Source organism: Amphiura filiformis, chromosome 3, assembly GCF_039555335.1.
Source record: "Amphiura filiformis chromosome 3, Afil_fr2py, whole genome shotgun sequence".
Classification (NCBI taxonomy): Eukaryota; Metazoa; Echinodermata; class Ophiuroidea; order Amphilepidida; family Amphiuridae; genus Amphiura; species Amphiura filiformis.
The window spans coordinates 50442079-50468575 of record NC_092630.1 but is presented as its reverse complement, the minus strand read 5'-3'; the positions used below and the strand labels follow the sequence as shown (position 1 = coordinate 50468575).

The window sequence follows — 26497 nt, the reverse complement described above, 5'->3', positions numbered from 1 at the left end:
AAGTATACACATCATTCACAGATGCAGATTGGAAGTACATGAAACAGATGTACAGTAATTATACTTCACATGGAGGAAACTTAGCAGTTGCTATCATTAAAAGGACTGTGCAGCAAGTGTCTTAGCTAGCCACCAGTCTGGCAGTCATTTTAGACAGGGAGTTTGCTCCTGGGATGCCTTTGACCATCTCTTTCTTCCATGCTTTGACAGATGCTGCATTATAATTGTAGGTATTGACAAAGGCTGTTGACCTTTTTAGTAATATTTGAGCTCTTTGAACCCCCAATAGGTTGAAGAGGTCTGGTAAATGTTGTTAAGGTCAAATGAGGACAGGCATTTTGATTAAAATGACGGCCAAACCTCAATTTCTAGCTAAGACCCTGTGTGCAGCTGCCCTAATTGTTTTTGATTGTTTTCCAATACATGGATATCATCAGTGTACAAATTAAGTGGTCATCCGGTCTTCCTGAAGCCCAGATTTGCTGGGGGATGACCAGAAATTCACTGCAGGTTATCCGTCGGATACCCACACTTTATTTTAAAAAATTAATATTTTCCCTTTTGGAGTGTTACTTGACCTAGAGCTAATTGCTAGGATCATTCATGGTTGAATTTTAACAAAATGTGTTTTTAATATGCAAAGTTCTAAGTTTTAAATTAAAAAGCTTAAAAAAATTACAATTTTAGATTTTAAATAATATACGGATGACCACAAATTTTGGCAGATGACCAGACTTTTTTTTAAATTTGCACACTGAAACCATATGACCAACTTTGATAGGATTTTCAGCAAAATGTAGCTAGTAAATCCATGCCACAGTATTGAAATGGAAACAAATGTAAGTGGATTTTTTTGACTAAAAAATCTGAGCATAACATAATATCTTTATCCTGCAGTAACAGTTCAAGTGTCAGGAAATCCAAAAAGTATCCAATTCTTAAAAATATGTGAGTTTACCTGCAACCTTCGATGCCCCTGGTGGTGATTTTATCTTTGAAGTAAGTTCCACATCTACTGTGTCCTATATAGTACAAGTAGCAAACAAAGAAACAAACATGAGCAAACTATACATTTGTGATCAATTTTAGTCTTCATGATAATTTTTCACTTGCATGTATAATATTATTTATACTTTACATCAATATACAATACAATATTTTAAACAGACAGCTAAATCTTATGAGCTGTTCATCCCTCATAGAATTATGAACAACTTCTTTCTTTTTTCTGGGAAAAATATGCCACCTATGAATGAACATGGTACCTAAGGATGCATGGTATTCCTCAAGATGTGTCCCATTTTCAGTTTTCATCTTTCTAAATCACAAGAAATATGCCAAGCAACACTTAAAGGTCACCAAAATTATTAGACAGAGCATTTGGTGTTATTTTTCAGAATGGACTGGTAGGTCAACAAGAAACCCTAGTATTGTAGTAGTAACCATTTCAACCCAATAATATTATTCATTTATTACATAAGATAGAAGTGTTTAGCAAATTCAGGCTATTTAAACATGGCTAATTTGTTCTGGAATTGATGATCCATTTATAGTCAGGATGAAAACAAGCACTGACATAATTTCCTGAAACTGCTTTAACATTTCCTGAAAATGTGTATTTTCCTATACTTTGTACAGGGAAGATCTAAGCAAAATTTCCTGAAATCAGGAAATTTCCTGAAGATTTACATCCCTGTATAGTACACCAAAGTTGGAGGAGATAAGTCAGACGAGGGACAGCTGTTCCTCCTGTACAATGAGCTACACTTTGTTTCATCTCCAGTTCAGTAGTGACCTTTTACACTTTTGACAAGCCGCCTGTATGCTTGTGTATAGACACTCTGCGGGGTTAAGTTAAAATGTGTGATTTTCCTGATAGCCACTTATGAGTCTGAAACACAGGCTATTGGAAGAGCTAGCATCCAAGCTTTGGAACAGAAGTGCTGGTGGAAAATGTGAATGTTGAGAATTTCTTGGAAAGAACACAAAACAAATGAATTTGTCAGAAGTCAAATCATCGGCAGAGTGCTACACTTATCGTAAGTGCATTAGAATGTAATAGCTGCCTTTTGTAAAACACCTAGTATTATTGCAGCACATCCCCTCATTGTAAAGTGTTGATGTTCTGTATTACTTGCCTGATGGCCACTAAGCTAACCCAAGATATCACATCATTTACATGTAGTTACGGTAGGTGTTTTTCTAGTGTTATTGGTTAAAAATAAGTACATTTATTGAAATGTTGCAAATGGCAGCTATTACATTCTACTGCACTTACGATAGTGTAGCACTCTGCCGACGAAATAGGAAGTCACACTTCATTATGCCAAAAGATTGATCACAACAAACTTCAATAGTTTGGCCATTTTCTAGAAGAGATGGAGATTGCTTGGAGATGATCATTGTTCAAGGTCAGGTTGAGGAGCATCGCATCGTAGAAGAGGCAGACAGAAGACATGTTGGACAGATGGAATCAGAGATTCTAGGACTCATGTCATGACAGGACAATGATGATGATGATGACATGCTTCTATACTGGGACCAGCAAAATACACACTTTTGTCGATGTCACTACCAAACTCGAGGTGAAACAAAGTGTAGTTGTCGGGATGTTGGTACCAGATACAGTTTGAACAATTGCAATTTTGAGTTAGAACCCAATTTTGTACTACCATACCTCTTACCTTTGCTAGTGATAACTCATCTGTGTCTCCTTGTTCTTTACTAGCTGCTTTCATCACCATGTCTACATATGCTGTTCCTGCATCATGACCAGCAGTCACAAGGCATTGCCAGTAGCGTACTAGATCTAATCTTAAAGATATCCTATGACTACCATCACTGCACATCATCAGGAACACACTGTTAAAGTGAAAAAAATTTACACATTATAGCACATAAGCAGTTGAGGAATATACATTATATGACTTACATTTACAATGATTTTCCACAATTAAATTCAAAGGTTCATAAACATCCATACATGTACATGACAGATGTAGGACAACTTCACCATGGTCAAAATTAATTTGATACATATAATTATTTTCATCTACTTTATATGCTACAGCTCACAGCTGTGTCATTTGTGATCAATAATTTAGCAGTAGTTAACTACTAGTGGCCCACAAGGTTTATAGAGTAAAATGTATGATTTGTCTGTAGTCAGCCATATCATCAGTCATATCATCAAACAATATCAAAATAGCAGAATGACATAAAAATAAACTTACTCTGGATCAGTGACTATTTCAAACAATTTCTCCAAATCACCACACTTTTCTAGTTGGTATGTCAACTCCTCCGTCCTTCTCAAACTTGGTGGTTGTTTCCAGAAGTAACTAGCTAGTATTTCATGACACTGTCTCTTCACTTGATTTTGTCCTGAACGAGGCAAGAAATTTATCACTGATGATGATGGTGTGTCAATACCTGTACCACCTATTAGACCTGTTGAAGGGAACAAATTATAAGAAATAAGTAAGTGCAAGTTTGACTAAAATTAATTTTCAAATGACAGGATGATTTTGGTCCAAATTTGAAATGGACATGGACATGCACCAAGAAAGCTGTACACTCTCATGAATTCCAGGAGATCTCATGTTTTTCACAATCCCCTGTGATTTGTCAAATGTACATTTCCACATACTCACATTTGAGACCTGCTCCCACCAAACCCCGACAAAGTCGCAATTTTTTGAAGGACAAAAGATTGAGTAATTATAATGTGATATATCACTTTCATACACTCTTGGATAGCAAGAAAAATGCCAAATACCAAATTTGATTCAAGTGAATGTGTCAAAAAACTCCACCTAACTCCTTGATTCAAAGGGTGGCTATAGGTCAACAGAAATCAAATTCTTCTGTTGACCCTATATCCATGCAACATTTTACATGTATACAACAAATTAAAGTATATTTATACACTAAGTCTTACACACTACATCAGTAAAATAATGCATACAGATTAGATAGGACCTGTTGGTAGGTTCATGCATATACCGGTATTGATTTTTTAAAACCTTTTCTTTTTCTTACAAGTAACCTGAAACATAGGTGCGCCTAGTATCTGATTACGCCAGACTCTTAACTACTACATAGCTACATTGTATGCTCCATAAGGACACATTTGCACATGTACATACATTTCTCATCCTAATTAATTTACCTAGTAGGGAAAATTCAACTGCTTCTCGCAAATGCTGATGGAAAAAGTTCATAAGACCACCAGGCCTCTCAAAGAGTGCATCAAACGTTGCTGACCGCAACATGGCAAAGTCAAAGGTTGTAACATTCAATGACCCTGTATATCCCATCATGCTGAGAATTTCTAGTAGTTCAGTCTCACCGAGTCCTTGGCGTGAACAAGCTATCAATTTCAACATATCAGAAACCCAGCCTGACAGACCTGAAAAATGTAATAGGACAAAATTGTAATGATTTTACCGAAGTATTAACTTAAAAACAACTTGTATGTTACATCAAAAATATTGGTTAATAATGTAATTGTGAAGTTAGGACCTAGAAATCTGAGCTACCAACCCTATGAGAATGTTGCAGTAACTGTACGAATTGCATTTCACTTTAGTTCACCTCATGATTGGAGGTGATGTCAAAGTATTTTTTTTTTTTTTTCACAAGTGTGATTAACTTAACGTGCACGATTCAATACTGCAACCAGCAAAATGTACCCACACGTCAGTACCAAATGTTAGGTGAACCAAAGTTTAGCAGTAATCTTTGCTTGGATGCTTGATAAACTTGACTGCCAAGCATTAGGCCTAAATCGTACCATTGGATTCTGTGAGTGGCACTGATTAACAATACAACACACTTATACTTACTGTCTAGTCGACCTTTGGATGAAGCTGAAAATCTGCCGTCCAAGTCCCATCCATAATCTTTTGTCCATCTACTTATTACACACCTCCACAAATCTCTGAAGGAATCTGCTTGCACATACTGCTCCAAAAGCTGACCCAAATTTCTTGAAATATTAAAAGACACAGGTTTGTGAAATTATCAGGTACCAGACATTGAAAGAAAATTTGAGATATATCTTCCATGCATGGTGTATTCATGGCAATTATTCCACAGAGATCCAGGGCCATAACATGTGGAATCTCAAATTTGTAATATGGGAATGAACTGGAACAAAATACATAAATGACTGCAAAATACCCAAATGGTTTAAAAATAAGTGAACATTTTAATTATTTTGAGTAACAACAACCGAAGCCAACAATTTTTATGACAGAGTGGCTAAAAGCCAGCTGGTCAGTCTATAAAGATTGTTTGAAGTGCTGCTTGAGGGAGAATCTTTTGACCTTAAAAAATCACTTTAAAACATAATGTACCCACAACTTTTGATTAGTTTCCACCCAATCCTTTTGCTTATTTAAGTCACCAATTCATTCATCACAAAATCCCCAATCTGTACTTTTGCATGTTTATCATTGCATCATTCTTCAAAGCTCAACTGATGTGACTGAAACAATAGATAAAATAATTATAAATGTTGAGGTGATTATATATGCAAATTCAAAGTTACTACTGCAGACATGATGTAGCATCTAAACTACAATGCTACTGCTTATAGTTTATGGTACTCCTACTATCACATAATGTTGCACTGTATTATGGCCTTATTTGCATTCTTTTACACATGCTGAAATGTCACTGGTGGCAAGCCTAAATCTTTCGCTAACCTCCCAACCTTCCCCTTCCACACCAGTCAATTGTCACTACTACTGGACATGCATTAGCAAAATTGCAGGATTCAACATTGATCAGGTGGAATGGGGTAGCTTATTTACATTCCCATACAAAAAGTGTGCCATTGTAGCTACAAGTCTACTCACCTGTATGTCCCACCAACACGCAGCTCATTGGCTAATATTGAAAGGTACAGAGGATGATCACTCAACTTAGACTCCACCACCATATCTACTTGATTCTGATCCAGGTGTTTGCAATGTGCAGCCAGCATGTCTGTGATGACTTTGCCTTTGTCATTGGTGCTATCAAACAGAGGTACTACATTGAGAATGGTGTCTTCATGTTGGCACAGGCACTTGTAGGTCAAATCTGATCTGATGGTGCTGATTACAATTTTGCATTGTTTGGGTATTTCAACTGGTAACCATGGTAACTGTTTTACCTAATATTAGAGAAAATCACAACATATATATTAAATATTATGATGTTTTTAAAAATTTAGGTAAATATGAGGAGGCAAGACTTTATCTTCTGTTAGGCCTTATTATCTTTGTTCAACATAACGCCACCTATCAGTGTTCTCAAAGTTAGTCTGTCATCAGGCGGATTCTTGCATTTTATCAAATTTAGCACTGTGAATAACCTCTATTCATAAGTATATTATTCATTTTAAAATCATTTATCCTGCTGCTTCACATAATTTAACTATACACACCATCGGAATGATGCATGTAACCACCTCAGACAGTAGACTCGACTTTGGACTATAGAAACTTAAAACCCTTATAACCTTTACATTTGAAGGTTAGTTTGGATAGCAAACATTTTCAATATTCTGGGATTGAGTTTTAAGGCATGCAAGTGTGATCGCACACCATCCCACACCTTAAATCGTCTGTCCAAGTGCGATTTGTGGCACACCTCAATTCCTAAACTTCTTACCGAGTACAATTTAATAGCCCACCAGACAGCTTGCCTTAACATTTCCAGAAGTGCGATTTGTAGCATGCCTGTTATTTTCAAAACTCAACCCCTGAATATTGTCAATCATGATTACCTGATGAATATCAAGTCCCAAAGTTGGGCCTAATTCATCAATACCATCCAACACTAGTACACAAGGTCCAAGACTAATGGCAGCAATAAATGCTTCACATATCCTATGGAAGTCAGATAGATCTTCTGTGTCATGACTGCTTTGTGTCTCAGTTCCTGTGAGAATATCAAAAGAGAAAGATGTGTTATGACTAAATCTGTACAGAAATTCAAGAGAACTTCAGTGTATTTATTGCATGTGACTATGGCTCCCATGGTGTACATGGTCGTGAGTCTGTTTCTTCATGAGTAGAAATCCAATGGGTGACTTGTGGATACATGACACATTAGGTTGGGAATGGAGTGGCTTTGTAAGCAGGTTAAACAAAAAAAACAAAACATAAAGGTGTGTGTGGCTGTGCTATGTTTAATAAACGAACCTAATCAAATAACAATTTCTGCTTGACAAAACCAGTAAGTTTTTACTTACTAATATTTTATCCATTTCATCAGAGGATTTGAGCATCAGATCTGAGCACTGATCCACTTTCCCGGGAAAATGACTTCCGCTTGTGTGTAGTCTCTTTTCCAGACTTCAAAAGTGGGTCATGATGCTCAGATCTGATGAAGTCCTCTGATGAGATATTAGTAAGTAAAAAGTTACTTGTTTTGTCACACAAAACCTGTTATATGATTTGAAGAACAAACCTGATAAATCTATTTACTAAACCTAAATTAAACTATCTCTACTAAATAAAGCTATACCTATCATTGATCCAAAATAATTGGGTTTAAAGCCATAATGTACGATCTTATAATATGAAATTGGTTATTTTTTTCAAACCTGATTTTTTTGTATATTTGTAATGTCTACACATGTCCCAACTTGCACCGAAATGGAATCGGCCAAATTTGTTGTCTTTGTAGGTCAACAGGGCAAAGTTCAACATGTTATCATAATTTAAAAATTATGATAATATGTCCTCCCATAGAACTGCATGTTAAATGGCCAAAATAACCAGTGGGGTTTCTTTCACTTTACCTTGTTATTTCAACTTAAAATGGACAGCAACCTTTCCCGGCATTTATTACTAATATTATTTCAACATTTTGAATAAAGAATAACAAAATTAAATTTGACGGAAATCGTACATTAAGGCTTTAACTGAAACCAGCTGCAAATCCAGTTCAACACATTTAAAAAACTTTTTCGGATGGATGGGGTCAGTTGAACAGAATTAAAGCCAGCTAAATCAGTTTAGGTTTGAATTTGACATTATTGAATTAGCTTTAATTGGATTTTACTTTGACATACCTGTAAATTCTCCTCGTAATTCATAGGTTGCTCTCCTCAAGAAGCTAGTAATGTCACCACTAAGTGAGCTGCTGCCCACAAAGTGAGAAATCACCTTGGTGTTTGGGTTCAGGGTTGAGAAAGACTTGACCCAATTAGCTAAAATTGCTGATTTACCACAACCTCTATCTCCTACCACTGCAAATATGGATTTGGAATCTGCAATCCTGTAGCAAAACAAGAATTCATAAATACAATTATTGTCTGTGGCACAATATATTTCTTATCCTTAACAATACACATGTGTACAGGGAGTTCTTAATTCTAACTATTCTAACAGGGAAACCTTTTTGGGTGTTTTTTGTATGCAAGTGTTTGTGGGTGTGTGTGAGTGTATGTGCTTGCGGTCAATTGCCAATGTTTGTATGAAAACACACCTTTAAACATGGATGCACACACAACTGCAAACAGTCCTTGGTTCCAAACTTATGTAACAGACTAGAAACACATTAATGCATTTGACAATAAGTCCCCTATTGGTTATAGTCTATATATCTTTCTTGAGTCAGTATTCAGAAAAGTACAATCAAATTATGAGATTTTCTCAAACACTGTTCATTTTTGCAGGAATCTTTTATGCTAGTTGGATTTTTTTGTATCATTTCTTTTCTGAAAATGTATACTTTTATATACTTCTCATCATTGCATTTGTATACAGACTATATACTAGGCACGTCCACGGTTGCACTGTTTTGCATATAATTTGTATGTATGAAAATTAAGCACAAAAAATGGCTGAATATGTCCTCTGCATCACGGTTGAAACCAAGGTACACAGTCCGCACTTGGATAATTGTGTGCATGGTCCTCCTTATTATTTATTTATTTATTTATTCGTATTTATTCAGGAAATTCCATCAATACAAATGTACTGGTCTCCCTGGAAGACCTGATTAAAATTATATATATACATAATACATGAACATGATAATAACAAAATAAGAAATATAGACAGCACATATGTGGTTTGGGGTAGGTGTGTACTTGTATATGTGCACCCAAACACGTGATCAGGATGACTGGTACATTTGGTCCATGTCATATTGCTCCTTTTTTACCATAAAAGTGAAGTATCCTAGTTTTTGAAGTTTGTCAAATTTGTCTACTATTTTTCCTGTTGTTCAACTGCATTTCATATATTTAAGTAATTATAAATTGTAAATTAAGAGAAAGGTATTAAATTAAACAACAAATTGAGGCATTCAAATCACCTTTGTCTTCTCCTATACCCAGTATAATTCAATCCATCCTCCTCTGGCCTGTCTTTTTCCATAGCTGACTCTCCATGTTGATGGAGCTTCTCCCATAACTCTTTGATGTTGTCTGTCTTGATGAATACTCTTCTTCTTGTCTCAGCATAAGCTTCATGGGCAGCCCATTCCTGGAACAATTCACTGTCTGAAAACGTAGCATAAATCAAAATTTGAATAAAAGTTGCATTACTATCTGCTCCAGATCTTTACTTCCTTAAATTTATGGTGATAATCAAATAGGATTTAGCTAGGATTCATTTAGGGTGCTGACTTTGGAAACAAGTGGACCTTTTTATCAAGGTAGGTGTACTCTTTTGGGTGCGACAACTCCAATATGTAGACTTGTTTGTCCCGAAGTGCACTTTTTTGGTGGACCTTTCTTGAATTGTCATTTTGGGGATGGGGGATGCTGCTAACACTTGCCAATACACCCTGTATACATACCCCCACACACTCTACCTCTGCTAATAAAAATCTAGTGTACCAATGGATTTAAGGTTGGTCTGAACCCTGGAATTATGGAAACTTTCGGGCCTCATAACTGCTAAATTGTTGGTCTAAAGTATATACAGGCCCAGACGGAATTTCCGCTAAATATCTGAAATTAACCGCAAAAGAAATTGGTTTGGCTTTAAAAATCATTTGCCAGCTTTCTTATGATAGTGGAATTGTTCCCAGTGACTGGCTGATTTCAAACATTTCTCCAATTTTTAAAAAAGGGGACAAGACAAACCCAGCAAATTATAGATCTGTAAATCTAACTTCAGTTAGCAGCAAGGTTTTTGAACATATCCTAAAATCTAATATCACGAAACATCTGGATAGACATGGTATCTTGTGCGCAAATCAACATGGTTTTTGCAAAAAACATTCTTGCGAGACTCAGTTAATTAATACAATACAAGAAATAGCTACCCACCTTGATCAAAAGCAACAAGTGAATGTTATAATCATGGATTTCGAAAAGGCGTTCGATAAGGTGCCGCACCAACGCTTGCTACTGAAGTTGGATAATTCCGGGGGGGGCCACTGTAATGGTGAAGGGGGGTATCAGGCACGTCCGTAAATTCACGTAAAAAGGGTATTTTTTCAGACTAGGGTACGTTACGTGCGTAACGTGAATAGGGTATCAAATTCATGTAAAATTGGTGTAAAATGAGTAAAACAAGAGTGTTTTTTCATACTAATAATAGAAGTCTACCCACCTGAATATGTTGATACAAATACAAATTGCATTAATCTACCGATTATGCGAAACACAAAAACCCTCTCACACAGAGATTTTTCTGACCTGTCCCTCAGACCGACCTATCGGCGCCCTTTGAGTTGAGCGCATGCGTCTAGCGATCCTGTTCAGTCCCCACCGCCCAGAGAAATAACATACCGCAAGGGGTTAAGGAGGCGGGATCAACATATTCAGGTGGGTAGACTTCTATTATTAGTATGAAAAAACACTCTTGTTTTACTCATACTTATACATAGAACTACCCACCTTCAATGTTGATACAAATACAAATTGCATTAACATTGACTAGCACCGCTAATAGGTGGTAGAGGTGCGGTCTGTTATTTAGACGCGAGGTCAGGAAAATCCCATTTTGCTTAAAAAGCAAGATACCAAGAAGATTGCTTAAAAAGCAAAAATCCTGAAAATTGCTTGAAAAGCAAAAACAAGAATTGCTTAAAAAGCAAAACATAGACTAAAAAGACAATAGGATTTCAAGAATGTCTACAAGTAAAGTTATTCAATACACTTACGACCTGGTCATTCCTGAAAACAAATAAGGTTAGACAATCAATGATTAAGACATTAATGCTAATTGTTATCTTACCCTTATTGTCTGTTAGTCAAGTCCTCGTCAAGACTGCTTTAGCGAACTTGACCCTGGAGTCGCCCTCTCCGACATTACGCAGATATGTATCAGTAAACGAGTGAGGCGGTGCTCCAAGATATAGTTTCGCAAATCTCGTTCAGAGTGACCCCTTTCTGAAATGCCCACGAGCCTGAAACTGCTCTAGTAGAATGTGCCGCGGGGCACATGTTCCTTCGAACGCTTTAGCATCTACTATGAGCGAAACCAACCATCGTGCTAGTGTCTGTTTCGAAGCTGCCTTGTTAGGTTTAGCATGGGTTATAAAAAGTTGGTCAGTCGATCCCCTAATATTACTGGTCCTATAAATATAGTGTTCGATAGCCAGCACAGGGCACCATAGTCTATCTTCTCGTACGGATGACTTAGTGCCAATCCTCGGAAGCAAGATGGACCCGTGTTGAAACGTCTGGCGTTCATTTTTAGCTATGAAACCTACTTTAAAGGTCATAGAGACGCCATTAAGCGTGAAAAAACAAGAGTTTTGAGCGATAAAGCTTGCAATTCCGACCTCGACGGCGGTTGCTAAGCGCTACCAAAAGACCGTTTTGAGAGTGATCTCTAAATAGCGTGGCAGATTTCATCGGTTCATATGGTGCTCCTTTGAGAAGCTCCAAAACTTTGCTTAGATTCCATGCAGGAACGATTCTACGTTTAGGGGGCGAGAATTGTACATGCCATTGAGGAGAAGACGGATGTAGTCATTCTTATATAGAGTTGATCCGTCCTCAAATCCCCTATGGATCGCTGCGATAGCCGATTTATAGTTGCTAACTGTGGCTACCTGTAAGCCAGAGTCGAACACTTCCGTGAGGAAGTCGGCTATCTGAGACTGAGTTGCTCTGGCAGGAGAGCAATTTGTCTTTTCGCACCACTTGTAGTATCGACCCAGGCGTCCAGAATAGATTCCGAGTGTTGAGTCTTTTCTACCGTGGGTGATGAGGTTAGCAGCTTTTGTGAAAAGCCGCTCTCCTCGCAGCGTTGCCTGATAACGGCCATGCAGTTAACCTCAGATGACCCAGCTGAATGGTCGGCACCACTGTCTCCAGATCCTGCTGTCTCAGGAGGTCTGGTAACTGTGGAAGAAACCGAGGTGTACCTATGAGAAGGTTCACCATGGGCGAAACCATAGATGCCTTGGCCAAAAGGGTGCTATGAGTATTATGTTGCAATCTTCGCTGGCTATTTTCTGTATTACTCTCTGTAGCAGCGAAATTGGAGGAAATGCGTGGGCCGTCATTCCTCTCCAGTTCAAGTGTAGTGCGTCTACCGCCAGTGCTCTTGGATCTCGCATCCTGGAGCAATATACTGGTAGTTGGTGGTTGCTTGCTGATGCAAACAGATCCACTGTCGGATAAAACATTACTCGGAAGATGGTTTGGACCACCTGAGGAGACAGTGCCCATTCTGTCGGGCCCGCACCTCGACCTCGAGAGAGGTCGTCCGCTAGAATGTGTGTGACCCCGGCTATGTGGATAGCCTTGAGTGACATTCCTCGATGGTGACACTTCTTCAACAAGCGAAGAGTGTGCATGCACAACAGGGGAGATTTTGTACCTCCTTGTTTGTTGATGTATGCTACCACCGTCCGAATTGTCCGACTGCACTATGAACTTGCAACCCATCAACTGATCTTGAACGCCTGGATCGTTCTTTCTACTGCCCAGAGTTCTAACAAGTTGATGTGAGACTTGGCTTCCGTTGGGGACCACAGGCCCGAAGCCGTCTGATCCTGAATATGACCCCCCCAGCCCATCTTCGACGCGTCCGTCGTGATGGTAAGCTGAGGAGGGGGGCAGAAATCTGACCCCTATGTTCAGGTTGGCCGTCGTGGACCACCACTTGAGTTTGTCGCGGATCAGTTCCGACATTGGAACCATCCTGTAAACTGAGTGGCAACTGGGTCTGTAAAACGCCAGTAGGTGCAGCTGAATTGGTCTCATATGCATACGACAATTCGGCACCAGGTCTACTAGACTGGCCATGAGTCCTAACACTCTTAGCCAAGCAGTGGCTGGGCGTGACTTTCTGCACTGAGAATCTTGGCGCATTGTATTATGTTCATAATTCTCTCCGGAGAGGGCCTGGCCAGGCCCTCCGATAAGTGCAGACGGGCCCCCAGAAACTGGGGGATCTGTGTCGGGACGAAGTTGGATTTCTTCACATTTATCACAAAACCCAAACTCGTCACGGTCTCTTGAACCATTTTTATATGGTGCAGAGCCTCTACCAGCGACCGACTGTATATCAGCCAGTCGTCGAGGTTAACGCACTGAATTGACGCCCTTTCGTCTGAGATAAGCCGCCACTGTCTTTACTATACGAGTAAAGACCCGTGGGGCTGTGGAAAGACCGAATGGAAGACATCGAAACATGTATGTCTGGTCTTTCACCCTGAACTTGAGCCATTTCTGGTCGTTCGGGTGGATGGGTACATGCAGGTACGCATCTTTCAAATCTCTTGACGTTGCCCAGCAATCTTTGATTGGACATGTCAGAACCGTTGCCAGAGTCTCCATCCTGAATCTTCGTGGTTTGATATATTTGTTCAATGGTTTGAGATTCAGGATGGGGCGCCAGTCTCCAGTCTTTTTGGGAGCCAGAAAGAAGCTCGACCAAAACCCCCCTTGAAAGGGGGGGAAGACTGGGACTATGGCATTTTTCTGAAGTAGATTTGAAACTTCGTATAGCAGTACCTGCCTCTGAACTAGAGGGCTGGTAATCTTGTCTCCCTCTGCAGGTTCTGCGACGGAGGGGTTGTGGTAAACTCTAACTGATAACCCCTGCTCACTACCCCAAGCACCCATGAGCCCGGGCTGATGGTTTCCCATGCCAGGCGTATGTCTGTGCGGCCGCCCACCTGTGGGGAAACCCCTGGTGGAGGGTTCACCAGTAAAGGTGAACACGCTGGCCGCCCGTGCCCTCAGGTGCGAGGCGACTTTCCCCGCAGCGCTTTGCTCTTGGAGGATTGCCGCCCGCTCCTGTGCCTGCTCTCTTCTTACCCCGAGGGGCGGAAGAGGCGGCGGGCAGGTGCTTGAGCTTGTGGCGTCACATTGGAAGAGGCTTGTCCGGTCACCTTGACTTTGGCATGACCTCTTGACCTCCTCTTCCTAGACTTGCCTTTCTTGGTTAAAGACGAAGTCTTTTCCTGCAGAGCTCTCTCTTGGTTGAGTTTAGTTGCGAGTGTATCAACCACTGAACAAAACCCATCACCAAAAGTGAGGCTTGTGCCACGGAGTCTCTTTCAACTTTTCTGACAAGTCTTTGTTGAAAACGAGATTCAACGAGGCACAAGCGTTCTCCCGCCTAAGTAGGACTGCTCTGTGAGTCAGTAGCATAGATTCCTCCATGATAGTAGAGGAAAGCTTTGCCGCTAGCTCACAATCCCGATAAAGATCGGAATCCTCCCCACACAGCTCCTTCACTTGATGACCTACACTCGAGGTCAACAAAGAAGAAAAGGCTGAAAGTCTGGTAGATACTCTGAGAGAATTATCCACCGACTTTAATTGTTCCTCCCAATATGGGGAGAACGATTGTGGGTGGTTCTTATTCACTTGGTGAGGTAAGAACTTAGCAACGTCCCCTTCTATACCTGGGCACCGAACATTCCGTTATAGTCCTTCTCAGACACACGGAGCGTTTTTTCCGTAGGCGGCCCTCTATAAGACAAGGATCCACGATGATCTCCTTTCTTATCAAGAGCCTGCCAATAGCCAAGTATTTCGGCAGGAAGAGTGACACCAGATAATGTGTGTAGTCCACTACCTACCCCCAAGCCTCCTAGAAGGACGCTTGGTGTCTCCTCGGTTACCTCAGGACCATACGTCAAGTCTAAGTTACGAGCTAGACGACGTAACGTGTCCGGGGTCTCCTTCGGAAAACCGGGTGGTATAGAATCTACCCCACTAGCGTTGACTCACTTGCGCCCTCAGTACGGGCCGGAGGAAATGGCGTCATCTCATGTGACGTTCCCTCCTCGCCAGAGTCTTCCTCACCCTCACTGGTATCTGAATCCGACCCAACATCGATCTGTGATTCAGACTCCTGTGTTTCAGAAGTGTTTGTCATGGTCGATCCCTCAGTGTAACCTGATAGGAGACCCGACATAACGCCAACTGAAGGAGAGGACACGCCTGCACCTTGCGATGCATTAGGTGTCACTGGGAACGTAGGGTCGCGAGTTACCGTCACCGGTGTCGACCGCCTACTCGGCTGCTGTCGTACTGGTACCGACCTAGGTGCTCTACGTTCCCTACCCGAAGTACCCCGAGTATTCTGAACTTGAGTCTGTCCAAGTCCGAACATCTGCGGGTTAAACCAAGGAGGAACACATCCCCACATTGCTGCGGATTCATCCACGGCCCAGCATTGGGGAAATTCCCTTGATTAACGGGTATACCAACTCCTGGCACCCCCATGCTTGTTGCCACTGTCCGGTCTGTGGTACAGTAGTATACAAGTTGGGATTGGGCGCGAGTTAGCCGCGATTGGCAACTCTCGACCTTGCGGGAAAGTTGAATGACCGCTGGGTCCCTGCTGACTAGTTGATTGATAAACACTAGTATAACCTCGAGGATTATCGACCGTATTGGGAGAATCCGAGGTCAGCGCTTCTTGATTGAACACTTGATGTAGTGTACTTGGGGAGTTATTCATCATTGAATAATTCGACCCATCAAGCATGACCCTAGGTGATCGACTATCAAAGGATGAACATCCTCTTGAGACCGCTCATGAGTAACTTGAGCAGTCGGATCAATACCTGATGATAATAACTTATCAGGGGGGCTCCGCCCATGTCCACGCTACCCTGGATATCCCGGTTTGCATGTAACGGGGGGGCCAATGATAGGCTCGAGGTAGCACCTTCCGCATCTACCGATCCTTTCATTACTGATCTAGTCTCGTTCACGAGGGGACCCACGTTACTAGAAATTGGGTCTACCACTGGCTCCGTTTCTTTCGAGAGGTTTCCCCCTGTACTCCGAACTAAGCCTAGTGGGTCCCTTGTCACTTTCGGGATCGCTCCCTTACTCGTGGCAACACTAGATCCTGGCCCCCGTGTTCAACAGAACAGACTGTTTACTAGCGAGAGAACCAGTATCAGATCCTCCTATTTTCCGGGGTTATTCACCCCTGTACTAATGGGTAGATCTTTGGAACCAACCACTTTCCGGGGTGACCCCTGTACTCATGAGTAAGTTCGATGAACCCTGCACTTTCCTGGGGTTTCCCCTGTACTAATAACTGGGTTCATTGTATCGAGACCAGCTGTGTTCCCGGCACTTGCGCACCTGTACTAACTGCTGGTCCCAACTCTGACATTTTCTGTGGCACTACAGTCGCACCCCTACTCGTGTCTGAGCCTTTGACCCCAATTCAGGATTCCCGGGGAACCTGAACCAGAGAAAAGGGCAGGAGCCCTAGCATCGGTAGCCCCTTGCCGCCCTAACTTAAGCGGTGGCGGCCTCCTTTGCTATCACGCAGCTTCGTTTCTCAACTAACTTACCCGACTTACCACCTTTTGAAGGTCTCTGCTTGGATGGTCTAATTCCCAACTGCTGACCTCGCTCCAAAGCGTCAAACTGCTCCTCTGAAATCCCTATACATATGGTACATCTGGCGGAACGCGAACACTCACGATGAACATAACAAAGTAAATGAGGGTCCCAGCCAGGAACCGGAGATGGGCACTTAGCACATCGACGGGAAGACATAATATGGTGTCCTCCACGGGAAATCAATAGAGAATACAGGTCACTTCAAAGTACTAGCAAGATGGTATAATCTTTATTATGGTAATTAGATTTCGATTAAATTTTATTCAATCTACACAGAGAAACGGCACAAAATAGAGATTATATAGAATATATCTCTATATAAATATGACTATAAAACCCGTCACTCGACTTGATATAGCTTCACTGATAGTAGCAATCCACCATCACACAACTTTCACCTACTGTACGTCTCTGGTATGTTGTCACTAGTCTAATTCTAACAACTGCCAAGAACAACAGGGAAAACGCTATATGAGTATAACAAGTTACGGATATCATATATAGAATAAATTGTGTGATTAAACTATACAGCGGACGCTCTAGCAATGCCTTCCGAAAAGCTAGGCAATCACACGGTAACAAAGGGCGTATCCTTAGATTAGCGACCGCCATGTTTTGGCGATCGCGAATCGAAAAATTCGACTAAAGGACACATCCCGATAGTTTAATGAGTTTAAAAGTTCCCCATGATACTTAACACTCTCCGCTATAACTGCTATCCTTCCGATTGCAATACACGGCTGTTTTAGTACACAAAATCGTTCACCAACAAGCACGACCGTCCGGAGCTCATAAGCAACACGTCTTTCTTGGGCGGTGACAAAAAATTTTGAACAGGGATCGTTGCACGCATGCGCTCAACTCAAAGGGCGCCGATAGGTCGGTCTGAGGGACAGGTCAGAAAAATCTCTGTGTGAGAGGGTTTTTGTGTTTCGCATAATCGGTAGATTAATGCAATTTGTATTTGTATCAACATTGAAGGTGGGTAGTTCTATGTATAAGTAGGGTATGTTTTTGGAGCTCTTACGTACTTAGGGTAGTTTTGTCAAGTTTGGGATTTTGTGCTTTCTCCTTCATTCATGAAAAGTGAAAGGAAAGTGTCTTCTTCCTACACCCCAAAAGCAGTTAAAAGCCATCTTTTAGCTGTCAGAGATGACAGATCCCTATACTGGCCCAGCTAGCATACTAAACACGAGGTCCCCGGACGAGGTCACAACTTGTTGTTCAGAATATACAACCAATCAATATGCTTTTTCTAAACTGTGGAGTCAATAAATTATGAGGAAAAATATAAGAGGATTTCTGATTGGCCGAACCTCTTTAAACTCATTAATATTCATAGTCTTGGTGGCTTCCAGCCCAGAAAATTTGGTTGATCGGAACATGGTCTAAAGGAGCAACAAAGCAACCACAAACTTCTAGGTTTGTAAACAAGCTGTGTCAATGAACTTTTGACATGTGTGAAATTTTACCGGGGTATTTACAAACACAACGATTGAATAATTTGGAACTATTTTGGCTTTCTTAAAATATAAATCAATGAGTTTCAGGATTTTGGTTGGGTTTACCACTAAATCCAGTATGATAATTAATGCTCTGGGATGTTTTAAATCAAGACGAAATTAGGAAATAAACCAAGCTAAACTGGCCGTGTTTGCCGTCTTCTTCCAACTTCAATGTGTGGTTTGCAATCGCCATGGTCGTAATTTGCGTCATTGGACTTGCAGTTCAAAATTCTCTTGGATATGTGGAGAAATGGGTACATCACAATCCCAAAGAATAAATTCTACAATATTTCAATAAAAAGGGTTGGACCTGTGATCCAAAAGGGAAATTATTGGCCCAAAAATCTTGAAAATATTGGACATACTGCATGAACTTTGAGGTAAGCTTTAGCACCACGTAAACTTGTATGGCTCAAAATTCAGACGGCTTGCCACAAATTGCTAGCCCTATCATGCCACTTTCGCCGCCTGGGTTCTGTGTGTTTACTTGTTTAGGGGTAATAATTGCATCAATTACTTGTTTAGGGTTGGGGAAAAGACAACTACTTGTTTAGGGTAGCAAATCGTGCAACTTATACTTGTTTAAGGGGGAAAATTTCAGTCTCGGAAATACTTGTTTAGGGTGCTTTTGAGAGTCCTCGGGCGCGCCTGATACCCCCTCTTGACACTATAGTGGCCCCCCGGGGGATAATTATGGTATTCGGGGAAAAACACTCGAATGGACCAAGGCATTTTTAACACAACGGAAACAACGAGTTGTTGTGGACGGTCAGTGCTCGGATTGGGTAGACGTTAAATCCAGTGTCCCACAGGGCACAGTTACTGGTCCACTGGACTTCCTCATTTTTATTAATGATTTGCCCCAGAACTTAACATCTTCTGTGAAATTATTCGCAGATGACTGCGTTGTTTATAGAAAAATTAGCGGATCTGAGGATGCCGATATGTTACAAAAAGATCTGAACACTCTTCCTGGCAGTCTAAATGGCAAATGAAATTTAATGCCAAAAATGCTTTGTCCTCAAAATTACACATGCAAGAAAGCAATTAGAGTACAAATACACCTTAAACAATACTTCACTAGCAGAAGTTAGCGAGTACCCATACCTGGGGTAACATTAAACTCAAAGCTAACTTGGAACTCACACATTAATAATACAGCAGCAAAGGCAAATAGAACTCTGGGATTTATTAAGAGGAACCTGTATTCATGTTCTAGGCAAATAAAAAATCTTGCTTACAAATCTCTCATCCGTCCAGGGATGGAGTATTGTGGATCCGTGTGGGACCCACATACACAGGAACTCATACAAAAGCTCGAAGCTGTGCAGAATCGGGCAGCAAGATTTGTAATGGCAGATTATGAACGGTACAGCAGTGTTACATCAATGAAAGAAGAGCTTGAGTGGGAGCCTCTTGAAGATCGGAGGAAGACAACAAGAATTTCAGTCTTCCAGCAAGCTCTGATGGGTCACCTCGCCATCCCAATGCATAATATCCTGCGCCCCGTCCAACGCGCCTCACGACATAGTAGATTTACACAATAACCAGCATCAAAAAACTGTTTAAAATTCTCATTCATGAACCGCACAATTAAGGACTGGAACAACCTACCATACCAAATCACAGACATAGAAGACAAGGACAAGTTTAAAACATCAGTCAAACAGCACATCAAAGATAAAGAAAGCAAGAAATAAGCAACCAAAGCATCTGCAGATTAGCACCACCCTGCTCGCGTGACCCCTTCCCAGGGGCGTTGGGCAGTAACTAATCCAGATCCAGATCCAGATATAAAAGTATACATATTTTATTATTTAGAATGGCAAAGACTTGATAAGTTCATCTGTGAGGTCAAATTTTGGCCAAAATGCTCATTTATGGAAAAAAAAAAAAAAAAACCTTTTTGGCCCACTTTTTTTTTTTAGTACAACGTAAAAAAAAAAAAAAAATTCTTAGACCAAAAATGTTTTTTATTAATTTTAAAAACTAGATAAAAATATCTAGGAGCAATTTTTTCATTTTTTTAAATTTCGACCAACTTCGAGAAATTTGCACCAAAAATGGTCAAAAAATACGATGTTCGCCCAAATTTTAAATATTTTTGGTGAAGTTGGTCAAAAAAAAAAAAAAAAAAAAACCGGCTCCTAGATATTTTTATCTAGTTTTTAAAAATTAATAAAAAAACCCGTTTTTTGGGATTATCTCCAAAAATGAGCATTTTTGCCAAAATTTGACCTCACAGATGAACTTATCAAGTCTTTGCCATTCTAAATATGTATACTTTTATATACTTTACACCAACAATTTAGCAGTTATGAGGCCCGAAAGTTTCCATAATTCCAGGGTTCAGACCAACCTTAACTCATACTGTGTGTTTTCTTATGGATAAATGGTAACTCAAAGCCTACTCATTTGTTGACTTATCCACAATTAGCCAAAAATGTAAATAGCATGCTAATACTCACCAACATTTGATAAAAAACTCTGCAGTGGAGGATGAACCTCATTGATGATAGCTTTCCAGTCATTTAACACTTGTATACCAAGTTCCTCGGCAGTGAAGTAAAACTTAACTGGAAGACCCCGAGCTACAATCCCCTTCTTCAGTTCAGTTACCTTCAATTCACATTCTTCATTTTCTGTTAAATAAGGCTAAAAGACAGAGAAGATGGAAAGAATACAGTCCTGTAAAACTAAACTCAAGTTTTTTCAGGTAAATTGTTTGGTTTTATTACTGTGTGTGCGTCAGTAAAGTCCCAACTCACGCTTGTGTAAATTCACATTAACGTGCACCAGTCACACATGATGTGATGTGCAACTAGCGTAAGTGAACATGCTATATCAATATGGTACACAATGTTATGAGTCTTATTCATTTCTCCAATTATATGCCTAACAAACTTAAGTCTTGGTTTATATTATGATTTTCCATTCTGGGTCCACTGTAGTCCAATCTTTATTAAACTGGAAGATAGTTTTCCTGCTGGGTAATGAAACAATGGGCCACCAATTAAAGCCGTACTACCAATCTCTCTATGTCATTTCCTTTAATACTTTTTTGGGAGGCAGAGCATGTCAAACAGTTCTATGAACACAAGAAATCAGACAGTATTTTGGACATGCTGAAGTTTCTTTTTTACAAAACATACACACGATTTCATGAGAAAATTTCATTTACCTTAATCTTCTCTCCTCTCTCACTTTTAGGTACATCAGTAAACTTGTTCTCAATGTGTCTAACATCTCGGAAGTAAAATCGGCAGTATTTGGAATCATTGAGGAAGGCAGCTTGGATAATTTCGAGTTCAGTAATACTGGCCTTTTGACAGGCTTCTTGTAAGACCCACTTATGGCCATTAGCAGCAGCTCTCAAGAAATTCACATCCAACCAAGGGGCATCATTTGGAAGATCTTTGTTGGAAGCTGGCAATGGAGGTGCACTCTTTGGACGGTGGGACCCATACCTTTCTCCCAACAGACAGATAAAAAATGGGGTACACTGATTGATGTAGTCCAAGCAAAGAGAAATTACATGCCCAGATTGAGATTGCTCCTCATTGATACCCCACCGGAGATCAGCGGGGCAAAAAAGCGTTCCTCTACTGTGGCAAAGAGAGTTAAGTTGAGGAAAGATCTGACGCACTAGATGATCTCTTTCCTCTTCAAAATCTACGAATGTTGAGCTTATGAACGGCCTCACTGGTTCTCTCCATGTAAAATTGCGCTTAACTTGACTGATGCTTGGGTTAAGGCTAGGTGTTGCCATTGTGAAGCGAGTAAAAACACCCACATTATACGAAGGTACGAATGTGATGCTCTTGCTGGCCTATCTCACTTACATGTAACCTGAAAAAGAGAAGAAACAGAGATACACCTGTTACTGAGTGTAGCATATAAAAGAACATAATTTACATTTTGTACAAGTCATTATAAATTAAGGCACTTTATTATCTGCTATGTTATGAATTTCAAACAGCCATAATTCAATAAATAGGAACTGTGGTATAAATGTTCCAGCCAAAGATTGTTTTTCTGTGATTTAATTAATATGAGTATTGACACAATTTAATTAAACTTCTTCAAGCTATTTTATAAAAACTATTTTTATAAATGAACCATGAGAATAAAGTACAGGAGCAGGCATAGTGCTGACCACCAAATCTAAGGGACCTTGCAAAACAATCTGTCACACCCATTCAGCTCTACCAAATTCAAATCTAACAGTAACAGGTTCTGATGAGAATTTTAAAGGGCCAAAATATACTTCAAGTTTTTAAGACCAGAATTGCACTTTGAAGTTTGACTTAAAGTTAGACCTATAAGTATACCTACTGTTAAGTAGATTTACAGAACACGGTAGCAAATTGTGCACAAAAATGCAAAGCTAGTTTACTAGTTAGTCATGTTAGTATAGTAAAACTGAGTAAGAACATTTGCAAAGTAAGCATATCACACTTCAAAATTACCAAATCTGGCTGTTATTATGCCGGTCCTAATAATTATGAGCTCCTTCCCCCTCCACCCCCCACGGTAAAATTTCCAAATGGTGTGCCAAAAAATGCTTGCCCCCTTAGAGTCAACTGTATCTTTTGAGGGCCTTTTGAACAGTGTAAAATTTTGTTGAAGTGCAATTTTAGCAACATTTTTGATGCGATCACCCATCGTGATTGGCTGTGTTTACCTCTGAACTTCCATTGCAATGGTCTCTAGCAACGAACAAATGTGAATGTATAGACTATTATATAGGTATGCCAGGCAAACCTTAATTAACACATTTGCTAGTCAGCCAAATTCGCCAAGAACACAATACATATATTTACATAGAAATATAAAAGAACTGGCCGGTCAAGGAAACCTACATAAATATGTTGTCTTAAAACCCAAATATATGATTTTTTATGGTGATAAGTCAATCGCACATGGAATTTTAGAGGGATTTTGATAGCAGTTCCATTAAAAAGCTGCTATCAACATGAGACTAAGATCTAGAAACACCACCGAAATGCTTTTTTTTGGGAATTTTGCTAGCTGAATCTTTTTGATGAAAGTCAATCTTTGACATGATGTAACTTTGCTACGGAAAGTGCTATGAAAAAAAAAGGTTTTCAGTTTTGGCTTTCTTTACTCAAGGGCTTTAATTTGATATATAAAATGATGCATGCAGTTTGATGGCAAATTTGAATTCACCTGGCATACCTATATAATATTATAGTCATGATGGTATCGGTAAGCAAATTCGTGACTAGACTTCTCGAGCAATACATTGCGCACGCAGCTAGTAGAAGAATTTGCCTATTTAAGTATTTCCATACTTCCCCAAGCCTTTTTAGAACGTGTAAATATGCACCCGGCCCAGTCATGCATGCGTGCCAAAAATCACTTTCCCCCTTCTCAGCTTACCCTGAGTAAAGATAAACACTTGTGCTGAGCATCAAATTGGTCACTTATCGCTCACTGTTCAAAATGTGACATCTACACCAATTACAGTCCCCGAAACTGTCTACTTTTTAGCCGACCTCAATTCCGAAACATTTAGTGATACCGGCAGTTAAAAATGCGATCCCCAACCCTTTGGTTACCTTTGGACGAATTTGTCGAAATCTCCACGGAGTCTCCGTGTCTGAAATTCCCAGGTACAAACATCGAAAATGCCCCATTTCTCAGTCCGGTGATGATACTATATCCGCGCCGCTGTTTTCATACATGAATATGCATATCTCTGACCCTGTAAGGTCAAAAGCGTGGCGTTGATTTCAACCAATCCGATCCACCGATTGTGATACTGACGTCATATCTGAGGTGACCAGGATGCAGGAGATACCATTTTGGTCAACTGAACTCGACTTGTGCGTTCTTTTGGTTGACATAAATCGAACAAAATTTTCAATAACGGGTAATAGTAGGATTTCAATTTTTTTTATTAATGAAGTTACTTGTAGTTTTGAGGAATGACAAAGTTGTTTTTGGAAACTTAGTCTCTTAGATGTTTGTTTCAACTGATGATGTAGGATCGCAAGGTGAGTGAATTCGTGATGAGATTTGCTTGTTTGAGTGTAGTAGGATACGGGATGTAGGCTAGTCCTCTGTGTTTGGCCGGCTCCGACGTCTCAATTCACGCAGAATTATTCGTACCTGCTAACCAGACAGCAATAATACTGCGTATTGCTGTATGGAACCAGACATATTCTCAGCTTGCGAAAAAGAACTGCCCCCCTCCCTCTTTCGGTTAGCTAAAACATTCCTTCCACCCCAATTTTACCCTTCCAAGAGCTCATAATTTATTGCACAGCCCCGAAGTGCTTTATTTCAAAATGCGATATGCAGGCCCCGGGGTGCAGGCTGCCGAATTATGCAACTTTATAATCGTATATTTTACTTCCGTCACTGACTTGATGAAAAAATAACAAAATAAAGTTTACCAACTTTGTGGAAAATGAGGCGATCGACCAAATCACTGCATATGTATCTATTCTAGTTTCAACTTTAAATTCAAAGCTATTTTAGACCATCTTTTACATGGTCAAAATGGTCCCATCACTTGAAGCTTATCAGTCACTCATCATGCATCCGGTTTTGATCTGGTTTGTTTACTACTTTGCGTTTCTAGTATGTCAAATCTTTTAGTATACATTAACATGTTTAATAAAAATACTAGTTATAAAAAAAACAATTTTTTATCAAAGCTAGGTTAATTTCTTTTGTTTCATAAAATATATTCATACAAAAAAAGTGAAATAGGTACACAATTATGAATAAATACAAACCAACATTTAGGAATTCTTTCATAATAAAAAACGCGTATCCACCTGTTTTAATTGATTGACGTTTCACACTTTATTGAAATGCACCTGTAACTGTGTTTATATTCTCCCCTCAAACGACAGATGCGGGCAGATGCTCTTGATTCCAAGGCCTTTTATGTATAAAACCATTATTTAGGGACGCACCATTTGATACTCAGGGGGGGGGGGTAGGAAGTTAGGGTCGGGGAAGAAATTTTTTTCGCCGCCGAAGTCGGCGAAGTTTGTTTTTTTTTCACCGCCGAAGGCGGCAAGTTTTTTTTTTTTTTAATTTCATGCATTATACACAGTTAGGTGGGGAAGTTTTTTTTTTTTTTTTTTAGTGTTGGTGGGAAAGTTTTTTTTTTGCTCATGTAGGCCTAGTGGGTGAAGTTTTTTTTTTTTTGAAAAACTTCCTACCCCCCTGAGAATCTAATGGTGCGTCCCTTAGAAGTGCCATGAAACTTGTGGTAATACGTTCTTTTAAAGGTTTTTCAAGGTTAGGTTCACTAATAGTACAAAATACACGTGAAACCTTTTTTTTTCACCTCCCATATCCCATGTCATGTTTAACAAAAAGGATATCAAATTGTTCATGAAATGAGAGCGTTATTGTCAAAATTGTTGCTGTCAATCATTTTTGTACAATTAACCAAGTTAACCCTGGAATAGAAGGGATTATAATAAATTATGCTGTGCATATGTTCAAATGTTACTTTTTTGTCCAGAAAGTGATAATTTTATCTTAAAATATTTTCTAATTTATGTCAATGCCTTCTCGATCTTATGATACTCATTTAAAAAAAAATTTAATATGCTGAAATATTCTAAAGTCAAAAATTATACTCTGGCTATAATTGCATTTAAGCTTAAAACTTGATTTGTATTTTGTGCACAATTGATAGATTTTCACATCTAATCTTTTCAAGCTTTTTCAGTCACCGTACTCCTTCTGTTTCGGGCGTTTGCGATCTATAAATTATAAAACTGGTAGATTCTAAAATTAGAATTGAAGTGAGCCCATTATATTATAATTATTCCATTAAGATATGTTGCATCCGGGTGTTGCATTCAATAATATACTTTTACTTTTCCTATCACTAATTATAATAAACTTTTTAAAACCATCTACTAGTATCTTGATGTAATAGGCCCCTACATCAGTATAATTTCGAGTTCAACTGAATGCGTTCATCATATTTTTATTTATTTTTGAATATTTTTATTTATCAAAAATCGACAAAAATATATGGCCTTCTCCGAGGCGGGAAACGCTGATGGGGTGCAGGCGCGGGAGGGGTTTTAAAAAGCATTATAGGCCTATAGGCCTATATGAATAGGCCTAAATTAACCTAACTTGAAATTTGATTTACCCTAAAATAATGGATTTTATACCTTGGCTTTACATTTCC

The 26497-nt window shown here is 39.6% G+C and overlaps 2 protein-coding genes across 2 annotated transcripts in view; both read right to left on the bottom strand.

The window, feature by feature from the left end:
• The window catches only part of LOC140148664 (tetratricopeptide repeat protein 41-like), a 37267-nt gene extending 12366 nt beyond the window's left edge, over positions 1-24901 (bottom strand). Inside the window, 12 exon segments of the mRNA XM_072170700.1 lie at positions 959-1022; positions 2685-2862; positions 3234-3450; positions 4172-4411; positions 4848-4990; positions 5865-6163; positions 6779-6933; positions 8072-8277; positions 9322-9508; positions 20772-20958; positions 21485-22152; positions 24730-24901. Of these exon segments, the coding sequence (XP_072026801.1) occupies positions 959-1022; positions 2685-2862; positions 3234-3450; positions 4172-4411; positions 4848-4990; positions 5865-6163; positions 6779-6933; positions 8072-8277; positions 9322-9508; positions 20772-20958; positions 21485-22072 (2464 nt within the window). The 5' untranslated portion in view covers positions 22073-22152; positions 24730-24901.
• Positions 1-26497, bottom strand: part of LOC140148677 (MICOS complex subunit mic25-a-like) — a 358926-nt gene that overhangs the window by 292193 nt on the left and 40236 nt on the right. The window lies entirely within an intron of this gene.